This window comes from Frieseomelitta varia, unplaced genomic scaffold, assembly GCF_011392965.1.
Source record: "Frieseomelitta varia isolate USP_RPSP 00005682 unplaced genomic scaffold, Fvar_1.2 scaffold_602, whole genome shotgun sequence".
In the NCBI taxonomy this organism is placed as follows: domain Eukaryota; kingdom Metazoa; phylum Arthropoda; class Insecta; order Hymenoptera; family Apidae; genus Frieseomelitta; species Frieseomelitta varia.
In genome coordinates, this window is record NW_025110371.1 from 16,817 (window position 1) to 36,917 (window position 20,101).

Genomic DNA, 20,101 nt, shown 5'->3' on the forward strand with positions numbered 1-20,101 from the left:
AAAAAGAATTCTAGCTTGGCGCACGGTTCATTTGAGGAAGAGGTAGGAGGATATTCATTTGTCTTCCGTAGAACGTAACTTGTGTTTAGTCTTGATTCAAGATGCCAACATAACCAAGCCTTCGAACATTTTGGAAAGCATAATAATTGTCTTCCAAAATCATGACTTCCTCAAGAAAATTTCTCTATTCTTTCGTTTTCGTAGGGCTAATTTCTTAAGTTGAAGAATTCGTTAATCAGGAGAAGAAAGATCATCATTTTGTTGACAGCTTTTGTCCGAAATTTTTAATGTTTTGTGAAAATTAGAATCAGTATCTATATTATCCAAATTACGATATATAAATTATTCCTTTCTGTATGTTTATCTCGATATAATTTTGATGAATATCAAATATCATACTACGCTTTCTTTAATTTTTTTCCTTCTGTTTTATTGATATGACTTTAGATTATAATCAGATTGATTCATAAGCGTTACTTTTGAAATTTCGATCTCTCTTCCTCATCAAAGAGAAACACAGAATAATTTTCATTGCACTTGAAAATTCTTACTTTCTCAAATTCTTAAATTCTGAAATTATTATTATTGCCGACTATATATATATATATTGCTTTATATAGTTGATAGTATATCAGGTATAACAGGTATATCATTTCGCTTTCATATATTGCGTCATTTTTCATATTCCATAGTTTTATAGATTCAGAGATAAAAAACAGACTCAGCATCTAGCGCTAAGGACAGTTCCGACATTTCTCTATAATGTTTGCTCTTCATTTTCTAAATTATCAAGGTATCAACAAATTTTTTCCTATGCATATTATATTCGAAATAACAGCTTGAAAATATAAAATATAATAATTTCGAAACATTTTCACAATTGTTCTTCCTGTCTAGTTCTTTCTTGCATTTTATCTTGCGAAGGCATGCAAATGTATAGTTTATCAATGCCCATGCAAACAATTATAAAAATTGAATGCAATTTGAAAAAACCACACAAACTTATTTCTTTCATTCTGGTAGTTAATTCGACTGGCAGTGAAAAGAATAAAGAAGATGATTGGTGAAATGTAACATTTAATTCTTACAATAAAATGTGGCGCGCAGTTGATTTTCCACGCGTTCTTTTTATAGCGTGCCATTTCTCACGACGTGGAAGGGCATGTGTCGAATATAATACGACCAATAAAACGATGCAACTTGACTGCAATATGATTAATTGATGCACATTAATTGATGACTCACCAACTGTTTTAATAAACTTGTACCTATGTCATATGATATATTCCAACGAATGCCTTTGCCCTTCACGCTTTATTAATTTCTTCTAGGCTAATTTTTTCATATCACACCAATTGACCTTCGAAGCGTTTTAATTTCATTTGGTTTATTATTATCCTAGAGCTCGGCTCTTTCTGTTTTCTTTCCTTGTTTCTTCCATGTTTCGTCTTGTCCATCATTTTTTCCCCAAACAGTTCCTACTTCTTTTCGTCCTTGAACGCGACAGTTTTTCGAGCTTATCTACGTGCCACTCATTCGTTTCAGTTCTCTAGTAACTTCACACACATACTTTGATTGTTATACAAGATCGTTTTATCCGTCCTTAAGTCGATCTTTCAAATTCTCTGTTTTGCCTTCATCCGTGCTTCGCAATCCTGACATTCATTTTTACTGCTCGCGCATACGCTCTTTTTTTCTTTCTCATTTATCCTTCTTTCGAGCTTGAGCGTTTTCTTTTTCATTTATTCCTCTTTTGAGCTGGAGCGTTACATTTTTAAACACATTCGTAAAAGAGTAAAATATACGCGTCTTTCTTGCTGATCGATCTCCTGTAGAGATGCAGATCATAGTATAATTTTCAGGAAATTTTTTTTCGAAGGAAATGCATTTTTCATTTGCTTAATTAACTAATGAAATCTGACGCAATTCGATTTAGTTTGAAAACGCTTTTTTAATCAGCAAAAGAAAAAAAGAAGAAAAATTATATCAGAAATTAATATCAAAGATGGAACTCGTAAACTCGTATTATGGACTCGTAAATATTCGTTATGATTAACACTGCGAAAAAGTAACAATCGCTTTCTAACGAATCCGAGGCCAGCTATCCAGGAGTTCGGGTATTAGTATTCCAAGTAACTTTTGTTTCGTCGGTTCTACGTTGCAATATTAATAATTAAGAAATAAAAAAAAAAAGAAAAAAAAATAAAGCTTTTGCGTTTCAGCGAATTAGTTTCAGCGTGTTACTGTGTTAGCCAGTAGACGGTCTTTACTTGGTAAGTACGACGTGTTTAGATCTTTGCTGCAGAAAAGAGTCTCGAAAGGAAGTCAAAGTGAGCTGATATGCAAAAATTTTTGCGACGAACGAAAATGATCCGAGTTAAAGAATTTCTGACAGATCATGAACATGGACAAGCGGTTTACGCATATGAGTATCAACGTGGAATCATCAACTCACGATACGAATTGGTATCTTGAACCGCATTAAAGCTTACGAATTAACTCGAAAGTTGTAAACGCTTGGTGAGCGATATGACACGATACGACTTTCTTCAACATTTCCATTGACTTTTTCACTGTAGAAGTATAGAACAGCTCAAAAGAATCTCGACGAGGACTAGCAGTCGTCTTGAGTGGAAGAAGAGTGTAAAAGTGCTGCCACACGCTCCGAGAAGTCTCCTGAAGCTGCTCCAGAACACTGAAACAGAAGCGACGAATAACGAACTATTAAATACAGCGCTTTCGATATATTAAACAATTATATAAGATATTTTTTATATATAAAATTTACTTTATATTTATCATAGATCGATTACCCAAATAAAATTTGAGAAATCAATTCAATCGCAGATTCAAGCGCTTTTGGAGTGACAAGAACTACTACTTATTTTATCAGCTTAGAATTCAAAATCTTAATCGAAGAAGCTATGAATTGATTATAAATATTAACAACATAGTTAAAGATATCAAGGGATTCTGGAAATTTGTGGAGGGTTAGGTCTACCTTTCACTATGTCATACAATGATATTGAACTAAAATTATTGATACAGATAATTTCTTCATAGATCACTTCGGATCGAAATAATACTATTTTATTATTCTATTATATGTAATGAAGTGAGCCAATTTAATCACTAACTGATCTGTTGATCTTGTATATTAGCGAAATATTATTTGAAATTGACGATTTAGATCTTTCTAAAAGTAGTAATGATAATGTGCCTGAGCTGTATTTAAAAAAGTGTTTTATTGTCGTTGGAGCATTGTAGATATTAAATATCTTAAATATATTAAATAAATCTCTGCTAATCTAAGCTGTGACATTTTCTCGACGGATTGGAAATCAGAAATTATCACAACAGTTTATAAGTTGGACCATAATTATCAACCAATTATAGACCGATCTCTATTATTAATATGGTAACAAAAATCTTTGAAGCCATTGTTTCTAGGAAGTTGTACTACATCACATTTCTACTACACTCTTTCATCACATTTCATCACATTGAACAGCGTGGTTTTATTTCTAATCGATCAACATCAACAGTATTTACTGTTTTCACATAATTTATTTCTCAGGCCTTAAATAGAGAATAACACATGTGATTTATACGAACTTTAAAACAAGCATTTGATAGAGTAAATCACGCAATTTTGATTGAGATGGCTCTGCGAGTGAAATGGCTTGATTTCATTATACATAGATTATATATAGATTATTAAATGTCAATTTTCAGCTTTTTTAAGTGGTATTTTATTGTTATATCATATGAACTGTTCTTCTTGTTCATTTTCATTTGAAAAATAAGGTAAGTTATGTATAATGTGTATAACTGAATAATTTCAAAAATTTTTTGCATATTCCTTAAACTACAATATAATTTGCCAAAATTTTATTAAAAAGTAAGGAATTTTTCGAAATATAATATGTTAATAGTGTTTAGAGCTTATGGTTATTTTTATAATGAAATATTGTATCATTATAAAAAATACCAATGAGCCATCATTCCCAGACTATCAGATTAGATGGCCCAATTTTTTAGAGGAGAGTTGACCCATGATGAAATTGTATATGATAGTTAGCAAATATTATTTTAGAGGATCATGCTAATTGAATACAATAGAAAATTTAACAATAAAAGATTATAGACAAATAAAAAATTGTTAGATAGTTTAAAGTATCAAAATGTATAAATACGGTATTCCGACTCTTACGTTAAGAAGACGAATGAAAAATAATGATTGTTCAAACAAAATTTTTTTTCATTGCTAGGTTTGGGAAATCAGAAAGAACTTAAAATTCACATCAAAAAACTGCAAAAGTACAGTTTCACGTGAGTGCGTAAGATCTATGGTATTTAACTTGACACAAAAATTGGAGATAAAACATAAATTTAATAAGGAAAAAGGATTAGCTGGATATGATTTGATAAATATGATTTTTAAAACGCCATCCAAATCTCAGTGTCCAAAAATCGAGAGTGTCCAGGCTATGAACAAAATAGAAGTTAACTAATATTTTCAATCGTTGGAGCAGACTTTGTGAAAAAATCTCTTAAACAAATTGAGAAATATATTTAATACGGATAAGATAGACCAAAATTAAAAACCCTTTTTATCTAGGTAATTTGACTTGGACAATCCGGATGAGATTTTTGCATAAGATGTCATATCTTTTGTTTTATAAATCTATAATTATCTTTTAATTTTTTCTTTGTAATATATCTACTTTCACAAATATGTATATATATTTTTAGATATCGATTATATTTAAGATATAATTATTCTTTTAAAAAAAGTGGGCCATCTCCCACTTACTTTCTAATTTACCTTATAGATTTGATTTGCAGAATTTCTATCTTGGACCCATACTTTCCATTTTTTTTATCAACGATATGGATCGTTCAATAATAGTAAATTCTTGTTGACGATTTTAGATTTTTTAAAATCGTCACTAAAATATATCTGGCGTTATTGATACGTTTGTGGTATTGTTGGCTTGAAAAAACTGGATGCTCCATCATTGATATGGAACTTATTGTTAATGTAACCTGATGAGATTTAGCAAATATCGTTTGATATATAAGTATAAATTAATATAAATAATATAAGTTAAATTAATATAAGTTAAATATAAGTAGCCTTCATTTTAATTCGCAACCTGTAATTCGTAAGTTATCTTTTTCAGCGAAGATATTATACACACAGCTGCTGCATCTAGCAGAGTCTTTGTTGCTAGATTTGATCAGCAATTTAAAAATTCTCAAGAACCTTAATCAGATTATATTTTGGCTTAATTGTATCACATTTCGAGTACGCCTCGTTTTCTTGAAATTTTTTTGAGAAATTCTTGAGATTTTTATCGCTACATCGATACATTGTCATTTTGATGATCACAACTATGGATCGCTTTAAATTCTTTTTACTAGAGAAGAAAAGAAAGTTTTTGTTTGAAATTCTCAATAGTAGGGTAGATTGTTAAAGTATAATTGACTCCAATGTCAGTTATAGTTGATTCCAGCACATTTTACAGTTTCTTCTTTTCTATTTAATATGTTTCACATCTGAATTTAACTGGAATAATTCAGTTGTAGAATTATTCTGGTTTGATCATCAATTTAAGAAATCCATTTTTTTGATCGTTTTAGTTTTGACTTCAACATTTAATTTTGTACTAACTTTGTTCTGCATATTATTATTATCATGCGAATATTGTATCAAAGATCGTTTCTCTTTTCATAATTGTTATGTGATTATTATAAAAGGGTTGTGCTTGTTAATAAATTAAATTAAATTATGTTCAAAATTAGCGTCCATTTGAAAAGTAAGTTTAATTCACTTGAAAGTAGAATAGAATTAATCCTTCCTATATAAAAATGATTTGAATTGATATTGATTATCACATATTCATTGAAACATATTCATCATTACATGTACTTTGTACTTTTTACGTTAAAATATTGAATGAATTTGAACAACTGAAGATGGACGAATGGTCAAAACCACTCAAATAACTATCGTGATATTAAAATAGTCGCGGATCTAGAAAATTTTTTGAAAATCTCCTAATTAGTTCGATAACTCGAAAAGTTGGAATGAAAGAAGTTATCCGAATCTCCAAGGATTGAATGAAGTTGGTATATCAGTGGGAAAAGGTGGAGACGGGAGCGGAAGTTTGTCGAAGCTGACGCGTTATACATAGGTGATATTGTTTAAACGGTCCGTCGCATCGGTTCAGAAAAATGCCTGACACCATAAAGCAACGAGTAAAGAAAGCCTTTGGGCTGGCAATGAAAACTTGTGTTTTTTCATTTTTAGCAATGGCTCGGGATCGCTGAAAGCGCAGACGATGCTGATTTCCCAGCGGGTATCGTCCATCTATAAATCTATACCCTGAGGTTGTTTAGTCGAAGCGCACCGGCTTCGCTATGTGTGTGCACGCGTATCTCAACTGTGCTATCGTGTATTTTTCATTTGGTTCGTCCTGCACCCATCCCTAACCCTCCTCTATTTTCTTTTCTACACTCTCTCCTTTTCTCTTCCCTTTACCTTCTCTCTCACCTTTTCCCCTGTCATCCTTGAAAGAAAACTTTTATCTTACGAAACTTTATTTCTTCCAGCCTTGATCGAGAAATTCTCGACAGAGGAAACACGTATTATGTTCCGCGACTGACGATTCATCGATTTCTTCAGAATCGATGCGATCGATAATGCGTCGGATGGCTTTGTAAATATTTCGCATCTGAAATTTTAGTATCTCGTGTGGAAACGGAACGACAGCAAGGCTTTTCGTCGAAGAGAAATTGTGGGGTAACGAAATGTATATAAGAAAAGCGATGACAATCGTGAGTTAGACAATAGTGAGTTAGATACATATATAGAAAAAGTGAGCTTTTCTCTTGTCTCGTTGTACAGATACAATATTTTCAGTGCCACAAAGTATGTTAATAGTTTTAATTAACTTTTTTCAGTCACATTTCTTTGGGAAACTTTTCAAAATTTACATGTACAACGATGAAGCTAATGTAGCGTAATTGAAATTGCGAACAATGAAAGTTTAGGACTAATTGATGATTAAAAAATGACAAGTTGCGTTCCATTTAATCAATTCGTGCTTCACCGCAACGCGTTTCCCGCTTTGACATACATACGATAGTACTACTATACCGGTAGTCGAACAGAAAAGCCTTTCTGCGCTTGCGTTTGAAATCGCGTTTACATTGACATTCGTGTCAAAATTTGCAAAAAACAGCAATTCCCTCTTTTATATAAGATTATTGCTTATTCTTTTATTTTTATTTTATAGTGGTAATAGTTATTGGTCACTATTGCAAATTTATCTCGTTGACGTTTATCTCGACAAGGTATGTACAGATTGGAGGTATCCTAATTGGTGTAAAAATTACAACGGAAAAAGACAAATGCAATAATTTAGAATTTTTTTTTTCCTTGTTGAATGGTATGAATGGTATCTAGAAGGCTAATAATTAGTAAGAATATTTTTTTCAAGGTCATTGACATTTTTTTTTTTTTATATAACTATATTTTTTTTATTTATCGTATTTATTGTATCGTGTAGCTGGTGAAAGAATACGTTCAGATATCTAAAGGACAGGAAAATTTAAGTTTTACGTATTAATTTACCTCTATCGGGATCATAGACCGTGGCCAAGACGCGAAACTCGAGAGCCTTATAATAAAAGTAAATAAAGATGTTTACTATTTATTACATCGTCAATGATAATCTCTTCTAGTAGCTTGAAATCCTGATCAGTGTATCGAAATTTGTCAGTAATTCATAATGGAATACTCAACGCAAGAAAAGATTGATATGATATCTATTTACTATAAAAGTAATTAAAAGTGTTTGAGAGAAGTAGTCCGAGTGTGACAAAGACGCATTTCTTATAAGGCCTAATAATGTATAATATATATACTTATATATATATACTTATATGTATATATATATACTTATATTATACATATATTATACATATGTATATATGTACATATGGCTGAAAAAATTGAAAAACATAGAATCAATTTTGCACCAAAATTTTATCATAGTTTATCAGATTTATAAGCTTTATCATTAATATTTTGTCCATAAGCCATTTGCTTAGATAATAACTCTAATACGTCTTGGCACACTTTCAAACAGTTTTGAGCAGAAATCAGGTGGCATTTGACTCCACTGTTCTATAACACGAGCATGTCGTTCTAGTATTGAGCTAGGAGAAGCTTTGTATGCGTCTAGAATTTTTTTTTCAATGTACCCCATAGATTCTCGATGTGGTTTAGGTTAGAACTTTGTGCAGGCCAATCTAAGATCGAAAATGCTTGAATAGTCAGCTAATTAGTTACACTTTTCGCTGTATGTTTCTGATCCGGATCATGTTGAAAAACGATTTCTTCTACAGCGAAGGGCATATCTTGCATACAATTTGGCAAATGTTCTTTTAAAATGTCTTTATACATATATAACTTTATACTTTATACTTTACTTTATACTTTATTTAACAATAAAAAATATTTTTCTTAAAAATTTTTGTTATTGACTCAATTTTGCACCCCACTGTAATTTTATGATTTCGAATGTTAAATGTTAGTAGTAGTTCTTCTAATATTTAACATTTGAAATCATAAAATTCAATTGTTTGGTTGTTATAAAAAGAAAGTAAATAAAATTTTGGTCTTTCTCTCGTTTAAATATATAAACAAATGTATATATAGTAATAAGTAGACTGCGAATTCTTATGCAGATTAATATTTTTGAGAATATAATTAAAAAAGGATAAATTATTTTACATACCAAATATTATAGAAAGCATTATACTTTGGATATTTTACATATTTCTCCATATTATGTACATCTTGTACAATTTTACACTTTTAAATTTTCTATGGATGTATGAAAATTCACAGTAATAATAGTAATAATAGTAATAATAATAATAATAATAATAAGCATTACTATTATTGATGGAAATATATTTTTCATTTTGGGTCACCGTTAGAAACATAATTGAGATTTAGCGAGTGACAAAAAAAAGGAATTCAGAAATGGAAAATATAGTAAAAAGCAACCAGAGGGTAACACTAAGGCGAAATAGGATATATGTATGTACATATGTAGGTAGATGGAGTAAAAGTTCAATCATGGAACGAGACGAAATTCCTAGCTTTTTAAGCTCTTTTCCTTGATTCTGTAATTTTGCGACTTTGCACAGCTCGTTCTGGGTTACTACGATCCCAAACTATTCAAAACTCTGGGGACATTTATTAAAGTGTTGACATTGTCAACAATTTTCCTGAGAGAATCGCTTTCCAAATACATTCTCTTTTATACTTTCTGTTATTCGATTCGCTCGAAATTTCTAGTATCGTGTTGCATTTTTTTAATGCTTTATTGTTTATCGCGTGTACCTTCTTAAGAAAGAAAATTCAAAGTTGAGAGAACAAGTTATTCAAAGTTATAAAATTTCTAGTTGAATTTTATTTATAATTTCACGCGGTGTAGAAAATAAAACGGCAGTGTGGTAGATAATGTAAATTGTGTAATTTTTTAAGATTAGTTTTGGTTATAGATTGAGGTAATTTTTCGGTGAACGGATAAAATACGAGACAAGCAACGATTTTACATTCATATTCGCTTTCATTCATTTTGGGGTGTAATTATCTATCTTGCTAACGCGTGTGTATTAATGCATAGAGGAAAAAATGAACGCGAAAAATTATGCACGTAGCGAACGGCGAAAAATTTAAATATTGCGAAAATAATTTTGAAGAAGAGAAAATTTCAGAAGAATACAGTTTATCAAATTGACCTGGAGTTGGAAAGAAGCCGGAAAAACCGAACCGTTTTCGCTTATTTCATATAATATTTGTGAAATTAAATTAAACAGTGAAACTGTATTTTATTCGATTTTGAATGGAAAGCTTGTTAAATATTTATTCGTACTTGTTAAATATATATATTACGTACACATATAAATATTTATTCGTACTTGTTAAATATATATATTACGTACACAGTAAAGCTGTGAACGTAAAAAATTTACTCGCTAATAAAACAGTTGGCGGAAGGTAAAGCTCGATTCAATTTTCTCGAAGAGAAAAGGAGATCTTCGCGACAAGCAGGGAATATCGCAAAACGATGGAAACGTAGGAAGAAAAATTGCGAGCAAAAAGCGAAAAGTCCGATAGAACGTGGCAGAATGTTGACTTTCGTTCTATTTTTCCAGTTCGCTGCCTGTTCTTCCCCTTTTTTCTTTTCTCTTCCATTCCGTCCCGACCTCTTCATCTCTCTTTTTTTTATTTTTGTCCATCTTCGTGTTTTTTTGTTTCGAGAACAATTATACTTTCCAAAATGCTTTCGCTATTTTTATCTTTTGGAACTGGAAGTTCGGTAGGAAACAGTGGTAACTCGAAACCAAAACAAATGCAAATATCGCTGAACCGACTAAATGAACGCAATAAATGCTTTCATACTTCGCCTTGTCATGTAAAATTTTCAACTTCGGAATTGTCCTTGTTTCTGAGTGTCGAACGAAAATTGATATTCACTTAAAATGATATTCACTTTTCTTCTTTGAATGAGTTTCCTCTATTGGAAACTTTACGCTATGCTTTGCATGTTTCTGCTTGTTTACGTAACATCTGATACGAACGAAACTAAGAAGCAAGGCGTAAACATTCATTCTACAGCAATTCCATTCGTGCTGCTCGGTAAATTTGATCTAACTCCGCGCTTTATGTATCAGGTAATCGTTTCGTTCAGCAGTGATTACCGATAGTAACGTGGTTATGAGTCTATCCAAACACTATCGGTTTTAATTCATACTCGTACAATTGTTACTCAAACTGCATTGAGTTTTATTACAAGATAAATAGTGGTTAAACAATTAATGCGTATGAGTATGTATAATCGCGCATGACGTAAATGACGTTCATGTTCTTTAGTGTTTGCTTGACCGATTTTCAAATCCCTTTACATTGAAAATGTTTTCCGATATTGTACGTATATCGTTGATATTTCGAGATTTGCGATTGTTATCTTTGTGTTGTTTTCTGCTAAAATTTTACTATACATTCTACCACACATAGATCGTAGTATCGTAGGTATAACATTTTATACAGCGACTCGATTTCTATTTGTAAAATGTAATCCTTTTAAACAAGCGTCGAACATCAACATATAGCGCGTACGAATATTTCATAAATGAGTGAAATTACTATTTTAACATGGATACCTACATTGACAATTGAAACACTTGATCGTTCCAAAAGGAACCGTTCCAACAGAAATTTTTACACCAAAAAGAAATCAACTATCTATAGCAAAATGATCATTGCATTCAAATGACAAAGTCGCGATCTTTGTTCTACTACTTATCACGACCGAATTAAACGCAAATGTTCTTGATGAAATTAATAAAACATTTTGATCGTATCAATACTTACTTTTACTACCAACAACGATCGTAGATACAATCATTGTAACAGCTTATTTAACGTTCCAAATTCCAAAAGTCATTTCGATTTCCTTTTCAATTATTTATCGTTTATTGATAATTAATTTACTTACAAAAAAATTTATTTCTTTGTTGTCGCTGATGATGTAAAACAAAGTTACGAGAACTTGTAGAATTTTTAATATTTTTGATGTTGAAAATCATTTTATTATTCGGATTTATTAATTGTTTGTATTTCTAAATAGATATGCACTTTTGGACAAAACAGACGAATAACAAGAAGAAACAGAAGAAAAAAAACTTTCCACTCTCTGCATTCCTTATGCTTGTATGTATACTTATGTACATACGTAAGCATGTTCACCATTAGCCGATGTCTTGTGTGAATTCTTTCAACGTGATATTCCTTTTATATCTTATGTTCGATTTAAATAAGATGCTCAAATATCAGAGATCGTAGAAATAAACAAAATTTAATCAATATTATTTTTGATTGATAGAAACGATTCTTAAAAATAATATTTATAATCAAATTAGATGGTATTTGAAATTAGTGGATTTAATGTGTACTAAATTTCAGATTATAAAATATTTGATCATTTCGTGTTTAATGTGAAATTATTTTGAGAAGTTACTAATTAATTAAACGAGTAATGTACTTATTTTCAGTCCAATTTATAGTTTAATAAACTATAATTTTTCAAAACATTATAATTACATTATAAAAAGATATGTTTTTCTATTAATAACTGAAAGAAATTTTTTTATTGCCAGGAAAGATTAAATGAAAGTGATTAAAGTAATGACTGTAATAGATGGATAAATACTGTTATATATGTACATATTGATCGACATGACACACAGTATTTAATTTTTTTTTTTTTTGGATCCACTCAGTCCTCTTCAATTAACAAGTCAAAAAAATGTTCATGTATTACACTTCCATACTCTTCTTTGATCTATCAATATATTTCAATATAAAGAGAAAAGAAAAACAAAGAAAAAAAAAAACACGATATTCGCAATTTTTAACTGGGCGATGAGTGTTTCGCTTTCATCTACATATGTTTTACAATAGTGAAAACGTTTGAAATTGAGTTCGTTTAAAATTCTTAATTTAAAGGAAATTTCTTACGTCAACAGATCATGAAATATGAAGATTACGTGATTATCTTGCGAGGAATAGTTTGAATACCAACATTTCCCCGAAACTCCCTTCGAATTCTCTGTCGCGAGCCTATACTGACGTACTTCAAAATGAATCCTCTTGCTGTTGCTCCAGATAATCCAAAACAATAGTATATTAATATTGAAACATATTGTATTCAAATTCCCTTGCGATATTCTCAAAATCATGTCAGCGATCGAACTAAATTCATTTCATTTTATAGAGAAACAAAAATATATAGTTGTGTTGTTTTCAAAAAAAATTGGAAAAGGATTAATCTTTGAGGTATTCAACTAATTGTAAATAGTGACGAGAATAGGAAACGAGATAAAAACGAAAGTTTCAGTATGTAAGATGTAAAAATGTAATTTAATTATTTTGATATACACGGATAGAAAATGTATGTATACATAAAAATTTCGCGTATGTAGAAATGCGAGGTGAAATTGGTCTCGGTGAAATTCTCAGAAGCAAGCAAAGTGAAGTTGTTACTGACTGGTTCGAAGATTCATTATTCAATAGTAAACCGAAGTTAGAGAGTCAGGGGAAGAAAGAGAACTAGTTCGGAACGACAGAGGAAAAAGAGGAGGAAAAAAAGAAACAGGAGAGAAGCGAAAGAAAAACCTGAGAGTGTAGATCGTAAAAGAAAGAATTATCAATTAAAAACACACAACACGCTCCTTTGGAGTATTGTTGCACGAGCTCTCTCCGGAACTAGAAATGGGGACAATGAAAGCGGATTTTGACTTCTCCACGAGAAACTGCTCTCGAATGGAAGAGCACGCTCGCTCAAGTACCATCGGACGTTTATCGTTCCATGGTAAATAAAAGAAATAGACGCCGGATCTTTCCATTGAAAAGATTTCACCTAAGTTTCTTGATTGTGAAAAAGAAAGAGCCTATTTCTATGCCATTGACGAAATAACGACGTAAGATGGAAAAAAAGAACGGTGAGACGTACAGTGTGGCTGGATCGGCTATCTGGAAGAGAAAGGCAATTAAAACTGTTCAATTTTACTATCTCCTTTCGAATGCGCAAACTTTGCCGATTTGATAGTTTCTTCCGTGACGTCGTATATTTTCCTCGGAACAGTAATCTCACTCAGAAGGGTAATATTCCTGCGGATGGCGTGCTGCTTTCTAGGATACCCGCAGGAAAGAAAAGCAAAGTTGTTACCATCGATCTTGGGAATTCATTATTCACTGAGTTGGCGGAGGGCAGATATCAAGGGGGAAAAAAGAGAAAACGCGACAGAAGAAGGTCGACGAAAGAGGAAAGAAATGCACGATGAAGGAGTTAGAGATCTTATACCTATGATACTACTGATAAATAATTACGGATAAGCAGACAGTGACGTCAGCATGTTACCATGCATCTGAACCAACCAGTTCTTCGTGTATCGGCCATGTCATCGGCCTCGTTGATATTCTGCTTCGATTAACGTCTTTATGTTTCGCTTTGGAACTAGAAGATACATGGGCAAATATGTCGTTACGAGTTACGCAACTTTGTAAACTTATGATTTTGATTCGATTCGAACCCAAAGTTGTCGACATCGAGAACTAGCCTGGTTCCTTGGAAACTCTATTTATAGAGATCCTCTTTTTCGAGATTTCAGGATCGATCCGATCCTGATTGATATAAAAATCTATGGATTGATAGAAGGATTGAAAACAGACACCAACCAATAAAGAGCAGTTCAAACTAAACACTATAATCTGTTAGACTTTCGATAAAAGAGATTTATGTTTGATGCTAGTGAATGAACGATAAAGAGACGAGGAAAAAATAGGAAGGCTCGAATTAATTTTCGGTTTATTGCAAAATATTTATCGACGCATAATTCAAGTTATATCGTTAAAAGAAACCAGTTCTATAAAGTAGTATTCATGGTTTTTTAGTCTATTTTCATCCGAATTCGACGAGTGGAAAAAACAATACAAAAAAATCAACGATGTGTTTTTCCATCGTTCGAGCGTATTTCTCATCAATGATAGCTTTTACATCGTTGCATTTTTTCGTTCTTCATCTTGAGCGTCATGATATTTTTATGCTACGGGTAAAAATCGCTGCTAGGCTAGATGATTTAAATGTATTTTCTTTTTTTCTTTTTGATCCTAAAAAACCGAATGGAATATTTTAATTCGATTTGTGAAAAAATTTGATAAAAGATCCGGGGCACCATTTGTTTTCGAGCGACGTGGACATAGATGAAGTAAGCTATTCTCAAAGGCAATTAATTCGAATGTCTAATAAGGAGGTAGAAAGTGTAACGTATGCCAGTATCCGCAACATGGTTAAGGCGTAACTGATACCAATTAAATCCTGAATGAGCACGAGGTTGGCCCGGTGTGTACCTTATGTGCTTGGGAGGATCGACCAGAGTGTATCCTGTGCTTGTAACATGAGACGGACGAACCTCAAGCATATCTAAGATAACTACAGCAGATAACAACAACACATCAGCATCAACAACATCAACAACATCGAGTTAAAATCCCTCTCTGACTTGGAAATATGCTCTTATCCTAAACCTACTAATCTTTTAGTTCCAGACTAATTTCCTAACTTCTAATAATTTTTTACTTCCTAACTGAATTTATTAATAATAATTAATAATAATTTTTCGTCCGCTACAAATTTTTGTGATTGCGTTTTCTTTTAATCTCATACTTGTTTCAAAATGCTTTATAAATTTTTATGAAATAAATAATCACATAAGTATCATGTCAATACTTTGCAACTCGTTAATATGTAGTTCCTTATAGTTGTGTGAGTGAGTAAGGATCGCTTTATTCTGAAAACGTCTCGAGTGTAGTCAGTAAAACTATGAATCATTGACAACACTTTTCAGTTTCACATTCTTAGAATGGGAAATATTTAAAGAATCGACGATAAAGATAAAGGTCACTGAATCAGTGATCAAGTGTGTTGCATAATTTAAATAGCTTCTGGCCGTATTTTTAATTATTCAAAGGAAACCTTGAAGCTATAAAGAAGCCAAACAACCAGCTTCTATCGGATCGCAATCGAAAAACGAAATTCTATTCTAGATGGCGAAGCGTCGGTTAATACACCAGGGAACCCGTTCCATTTCTACCTTCAATTATTTATGGAAAGCAGAAGGGAGGATTTAAGTGTCCCTGGTGTGCCTTGCCCATTATCATTTAAACTAGAGCCTGAAAGGGTCTCGATTATTCTCACTCGAATAGCCTCGATTTTCCACAAGCATGTTACACGACAAAAGAACAGAGATAACACTTTTTTGATCAAGAAGAAAAAGAATCATTCTAAAAGCAGTCGAATAGCCCAAAAGTTCTTAAAGCTTTTAAAGTTCTTAAATATGATAGAAATGAATTCCTATGGGCGAAGATAAAGCTTAAATTTAATTTAAAATTTAATTAAAATTATAAATATTAAAATACCATTGTACAAATACCAAAGTGGAATATCTTGATTTCGGTGTCCTATATATTTCGATGAAGCTGGAGCATTGGAGAAATGTTGGTTGATATATTTTTCAAATATTATTGATGTAGCTTCCAACATAGCTTCTATTGATCAACTAGAATAGTTGATCTAGAGAAGTTTATGCAATTTTACAAATGTAATTAAAGAAACGAAATTTATATAAATACAGATTTGTTCCATTTACTAAACGAGCATTTCCTTTTAGAGTTTAGATATTTAGATTTTATATGTTATATTATATATATATGTACCTTTTTGACATTTGTACACTTTTAAATTTCCTATAAATGCACATAGATACATTTGTAATACAACCATAAATTTCAGAAAAATTCTGTTATTGTTTTTCTACTTTGTTGTCCTTCGAAACATGATTGAGTCGCCGAAGATTTGTAAGAAATATTTCCGAAAATTGAGGAAACCTAGGAAAGTGACCAGGGTGAAGTAACGAGAAAAGAGGTATTTGCAATCTAATCACGATAGCTGAAATGTAAGATGTGGAGATCGCAGGGTGAAAGCTAGAGAAATCGAGGAAAAGAAATAAAAGATAGAGAGAGCTTCGATTCGAAGAATGACGAGGGCGAGGCGCTAGGTAAGGAGAGTACACACGAAGAAGAAACCTTTCGAATCAATATGCGCCGCGAATCAGTACGATGGACTTCCCTCCGGTCTATTCGACAAAGTATGTAGCAGGGATTGCGAGATCATCGTGAAAGTAACGCGGTGTCGGCTGATAAGCTTTTCAACGAAGTCTCTCCCAATATCAGAGACGGAGATGTCGCCCCTCAAGGGTCGACCGCCTAACCAGAATTCGATTTCTCGATCGAGACGCGGACGGACACGAACAGAATGTACAAATGAGGTCTTCGTCGTTCGTGCCGAGAACCATATGGGTCAACTTAAATTCCGTGCTCTGGAACGATGTCGTGATTGACGACTATCGACTATCACTGCGTCTACCGAATTTTCGTATCGCGTTCTTTTTTATTTTCACTTTTATTTTCACATCAAAATCTAAAACTCTCTTGGATGAAACACAATGAAATAAATTTTCCGACTTCGATTCACTAAAATTTTCAATGGCAAATTTACTATAATAAATCAAATGCATTTTATACTTATTCTTTTTCTGAAATACTGTGAAATGATTTAGATAATACATAAATGAAATGTTTGTCATGGTACGTATGGAATCCTACACGATTTTTTCTTTTCTTTTCTTTCCACTTTTATTTATTTATGTTTAGTAGTAGACAATAAGTGGATAATCATTTTTCAAAATAAATAAATAATTAAATTATTCAAAAATAATTCAACAAACGAAGTGGATGAATATTTTCTTTTTGTTCCACGACGTTTTTCATCAAACGAAGTACCGAATTAACGAGCGAATTATTAAACTGTTAGTTGGTCGAAAAAAAACGACGAGCTATAGCTGCTGCCATGAGTGCAACAACAAAAATTAAATTGGTTTTTCTACAAAACGTTCCCTCCCTCTACTTTTTCTCTTTTTTTCTCTGTTTCTTTTTTCATTTTTCCGCAATATTCAGCGAATAAAGCAAATGAATCTAGAAAAACTTAAACGACAATCTCGGGAAATTTAATTTCATTAAGTTCAGAGCGATTTCCCAATCGTTGTCGAACAAGAATTATTAACTTGCTAGATTGAGCAAAATAAAACGTGGCCAATTCAATTACCAGGGAAGAAAGAATCTGTTCGCGTCCATTGATCTCCAATGGAAAGTATCACCTGCGGTGTATGTAATTGGAATTCGAACGAACCAACTCCGAAATTCATTCATTTCGCTGGAAAAAAGATTACCAGAGTAACATATTAATTAATATTAATTAACATATTGAAAATAGTTGAATATTTTTACAGTGTGAAAAGAACTGCTTTATTTCATGAAGATATCTCCTTTACAGTGTTTTTTTTTTTTTTTTTTTTTTTTTTTAAATCTTATCAGTCGATATCGAGCAACTACGTTTTGTTTGAGCTTTCATTTAGACTTACATAGATGAGCGATTTTTCTGCGAAATGACATCAATTACTGTTTATGTAATTTAGCAGACAGCAATTTGTGGGTTTACAATTACGATGCAAAGATAAGCCCTGTTTTCCAATTGGTCGAAAATCCATTGATAATCAACGGATTCGGTCAATTAAATTAATTCAAGTTACAAAAAGGCTGCTAACGATTGTTATTACAAAGCTCTCTTTCTATTGGCGAGTCATTTTATTTGGTCGTTGAACTTGATTGATTTGTCAACGCTGATGCCTGATCGGTGTACAAAAACGGTGTACATACAAGAAATATCTTGTATGAATGTGCTCGTGGAATCTGCAAATTCATGCGGATTTAACCAGCTTGTAACAAACGTCGATGTTAGATAATCAATACCTATATTTTTATCATAAACTAACTCAGGATTTTCAGAAGCAGGACTCGTGATATAAAGATTAGATTTTTGGCATAATGCTTGGATACGAATGTTGTAAACATCGCATATAGCGAGTTTTAAAAAAAGCAAGCTTTAACATTAGAAATGACTTACCATAGTGATCAAAATGACGAATTTATAATTTTTGTTGGATATTTTGTAGACATAAAACAGATGTATTTTTAAAGATTTAAATGATCTTTTGTAAAATGTATAAAAAAAAAAGCTCTTATATTTCTTTGTAATTCTATTTTATTTACTTTCATATCTCTGGAAATTTTGTGCTTTAATCATGCATTTATGCTTTAATTAAGCTTCATGCTTAGAATTAGATCTAATGTTAATATTAGACGTTGTTTTCTACTAACTGATTGCAATTTGTTGCATGACAAAACTTATTAATTTCATTATTTTCTTATGTTAGAATAATGATTTTAATATTATAGTCAAACACGAAGAAATAAAACTGAGGAATACAATTTTTCAAAATTTTTGCGTTTATTTTCATTCGAAGAAAACCTTTCTCTAGTAATTTCAATAAACTACCAATTTAAAATTAATCAGAATTATATGTTATAAATTCATAATCAACTTCTAATAATAAACTTTTAATTATATTCTTTTTACATTTTTTTATATATTTTTTTCTCTTCTAATAAATACAATTTACATATTAGAACTATTTTCTTATTGCTCTAAAACTTTCAATTACTTTCAATTCAATAATGCAATGTCTTACTGTTGCAATACAGTACCTTTGTGTACGATATCTACAATATCTTTCCGTTAGAAAGTAAGAATTGTTGTGCGTCAATTTAGAGTTGGATAGAGTCTCTTCGAATTTTGATTAATTAAGTTAAACGATCGTTCAGCACAGATCTGGACAAAACGGCATTTTGAGGTAATTTTTACACTTCGGTGCAACATGAGAATATTTTCATTTAGAAGAATTGTTTATACAGTTTTTTTACGCATTCACGAAAACAGTATGAAAAGTAACTTTCTGAGCACAAACAACAGTAAATCGCAGCTGCCATGAAACGAAAGAAACGACTACTATGTACTTGAAATGAACTTTGTCGTTTCGTTTTTGAGCACATCGTAACTATTTCATCGCTGCGAAAGAAGAGAAATAGATATGTATATATAGTATAGGTAAGTACAGTAGTGTCCGGTCCCCACTTAAGCGTCTACAGTCGGGATCAGATGCTTAAGTAGAGAGGTGTATTCTGCGAATTTTACCGAAATATTGGTATAAGGTATCACTCGCTTTGTATTGTGCAAGTATCATATTTCACGTGGTCTGGTAGATTGCGTGGTAAAGTAGCATAAAATGAGATAATCCCATTCCAAGAATTGGAGGGGATAGCGACGGATGCTAAAATGGGGAAAAGTGCAGACGCTTAAGTGAGGACTACTATATAATATAGTTTCGAAATCGTTGATGAACCATTAACGCTCGCCATCCTCCACGATAAGTCCGAATATAAGACTTCCATCGAAGAAACTATGAAAAATCGCGCTTTTGTTTCTTTTTAACACAAGAC

General features: G+C 31.8%; 1 protein-coding gene across 1 annotated transcript in view; it reads right to left on the bottom strand.

Moving 5' to 3' along the window:
• Nucleotides 1–1,393: 1,393 nt before the first annotated feature.
• Nucleotides 1,394–20,101, bottom strand: part of LOC122534497 — a 116,039-nt gene continuing 97,331 nt past the window's right edge. The window contains exon 3 of the mRNA XM_043665184.1: nucleotides 1,394–2,695. Within this exon, the coding sequence (XP_043521119.1) occupies nucleotides 2,615–2,695 (81 nt within the window). The 3' untranslated portion in view covers nucleotides 1,394–2,614. The remainder of the gene's footprint in view (nucleotides 2,696–20,101) is intronic.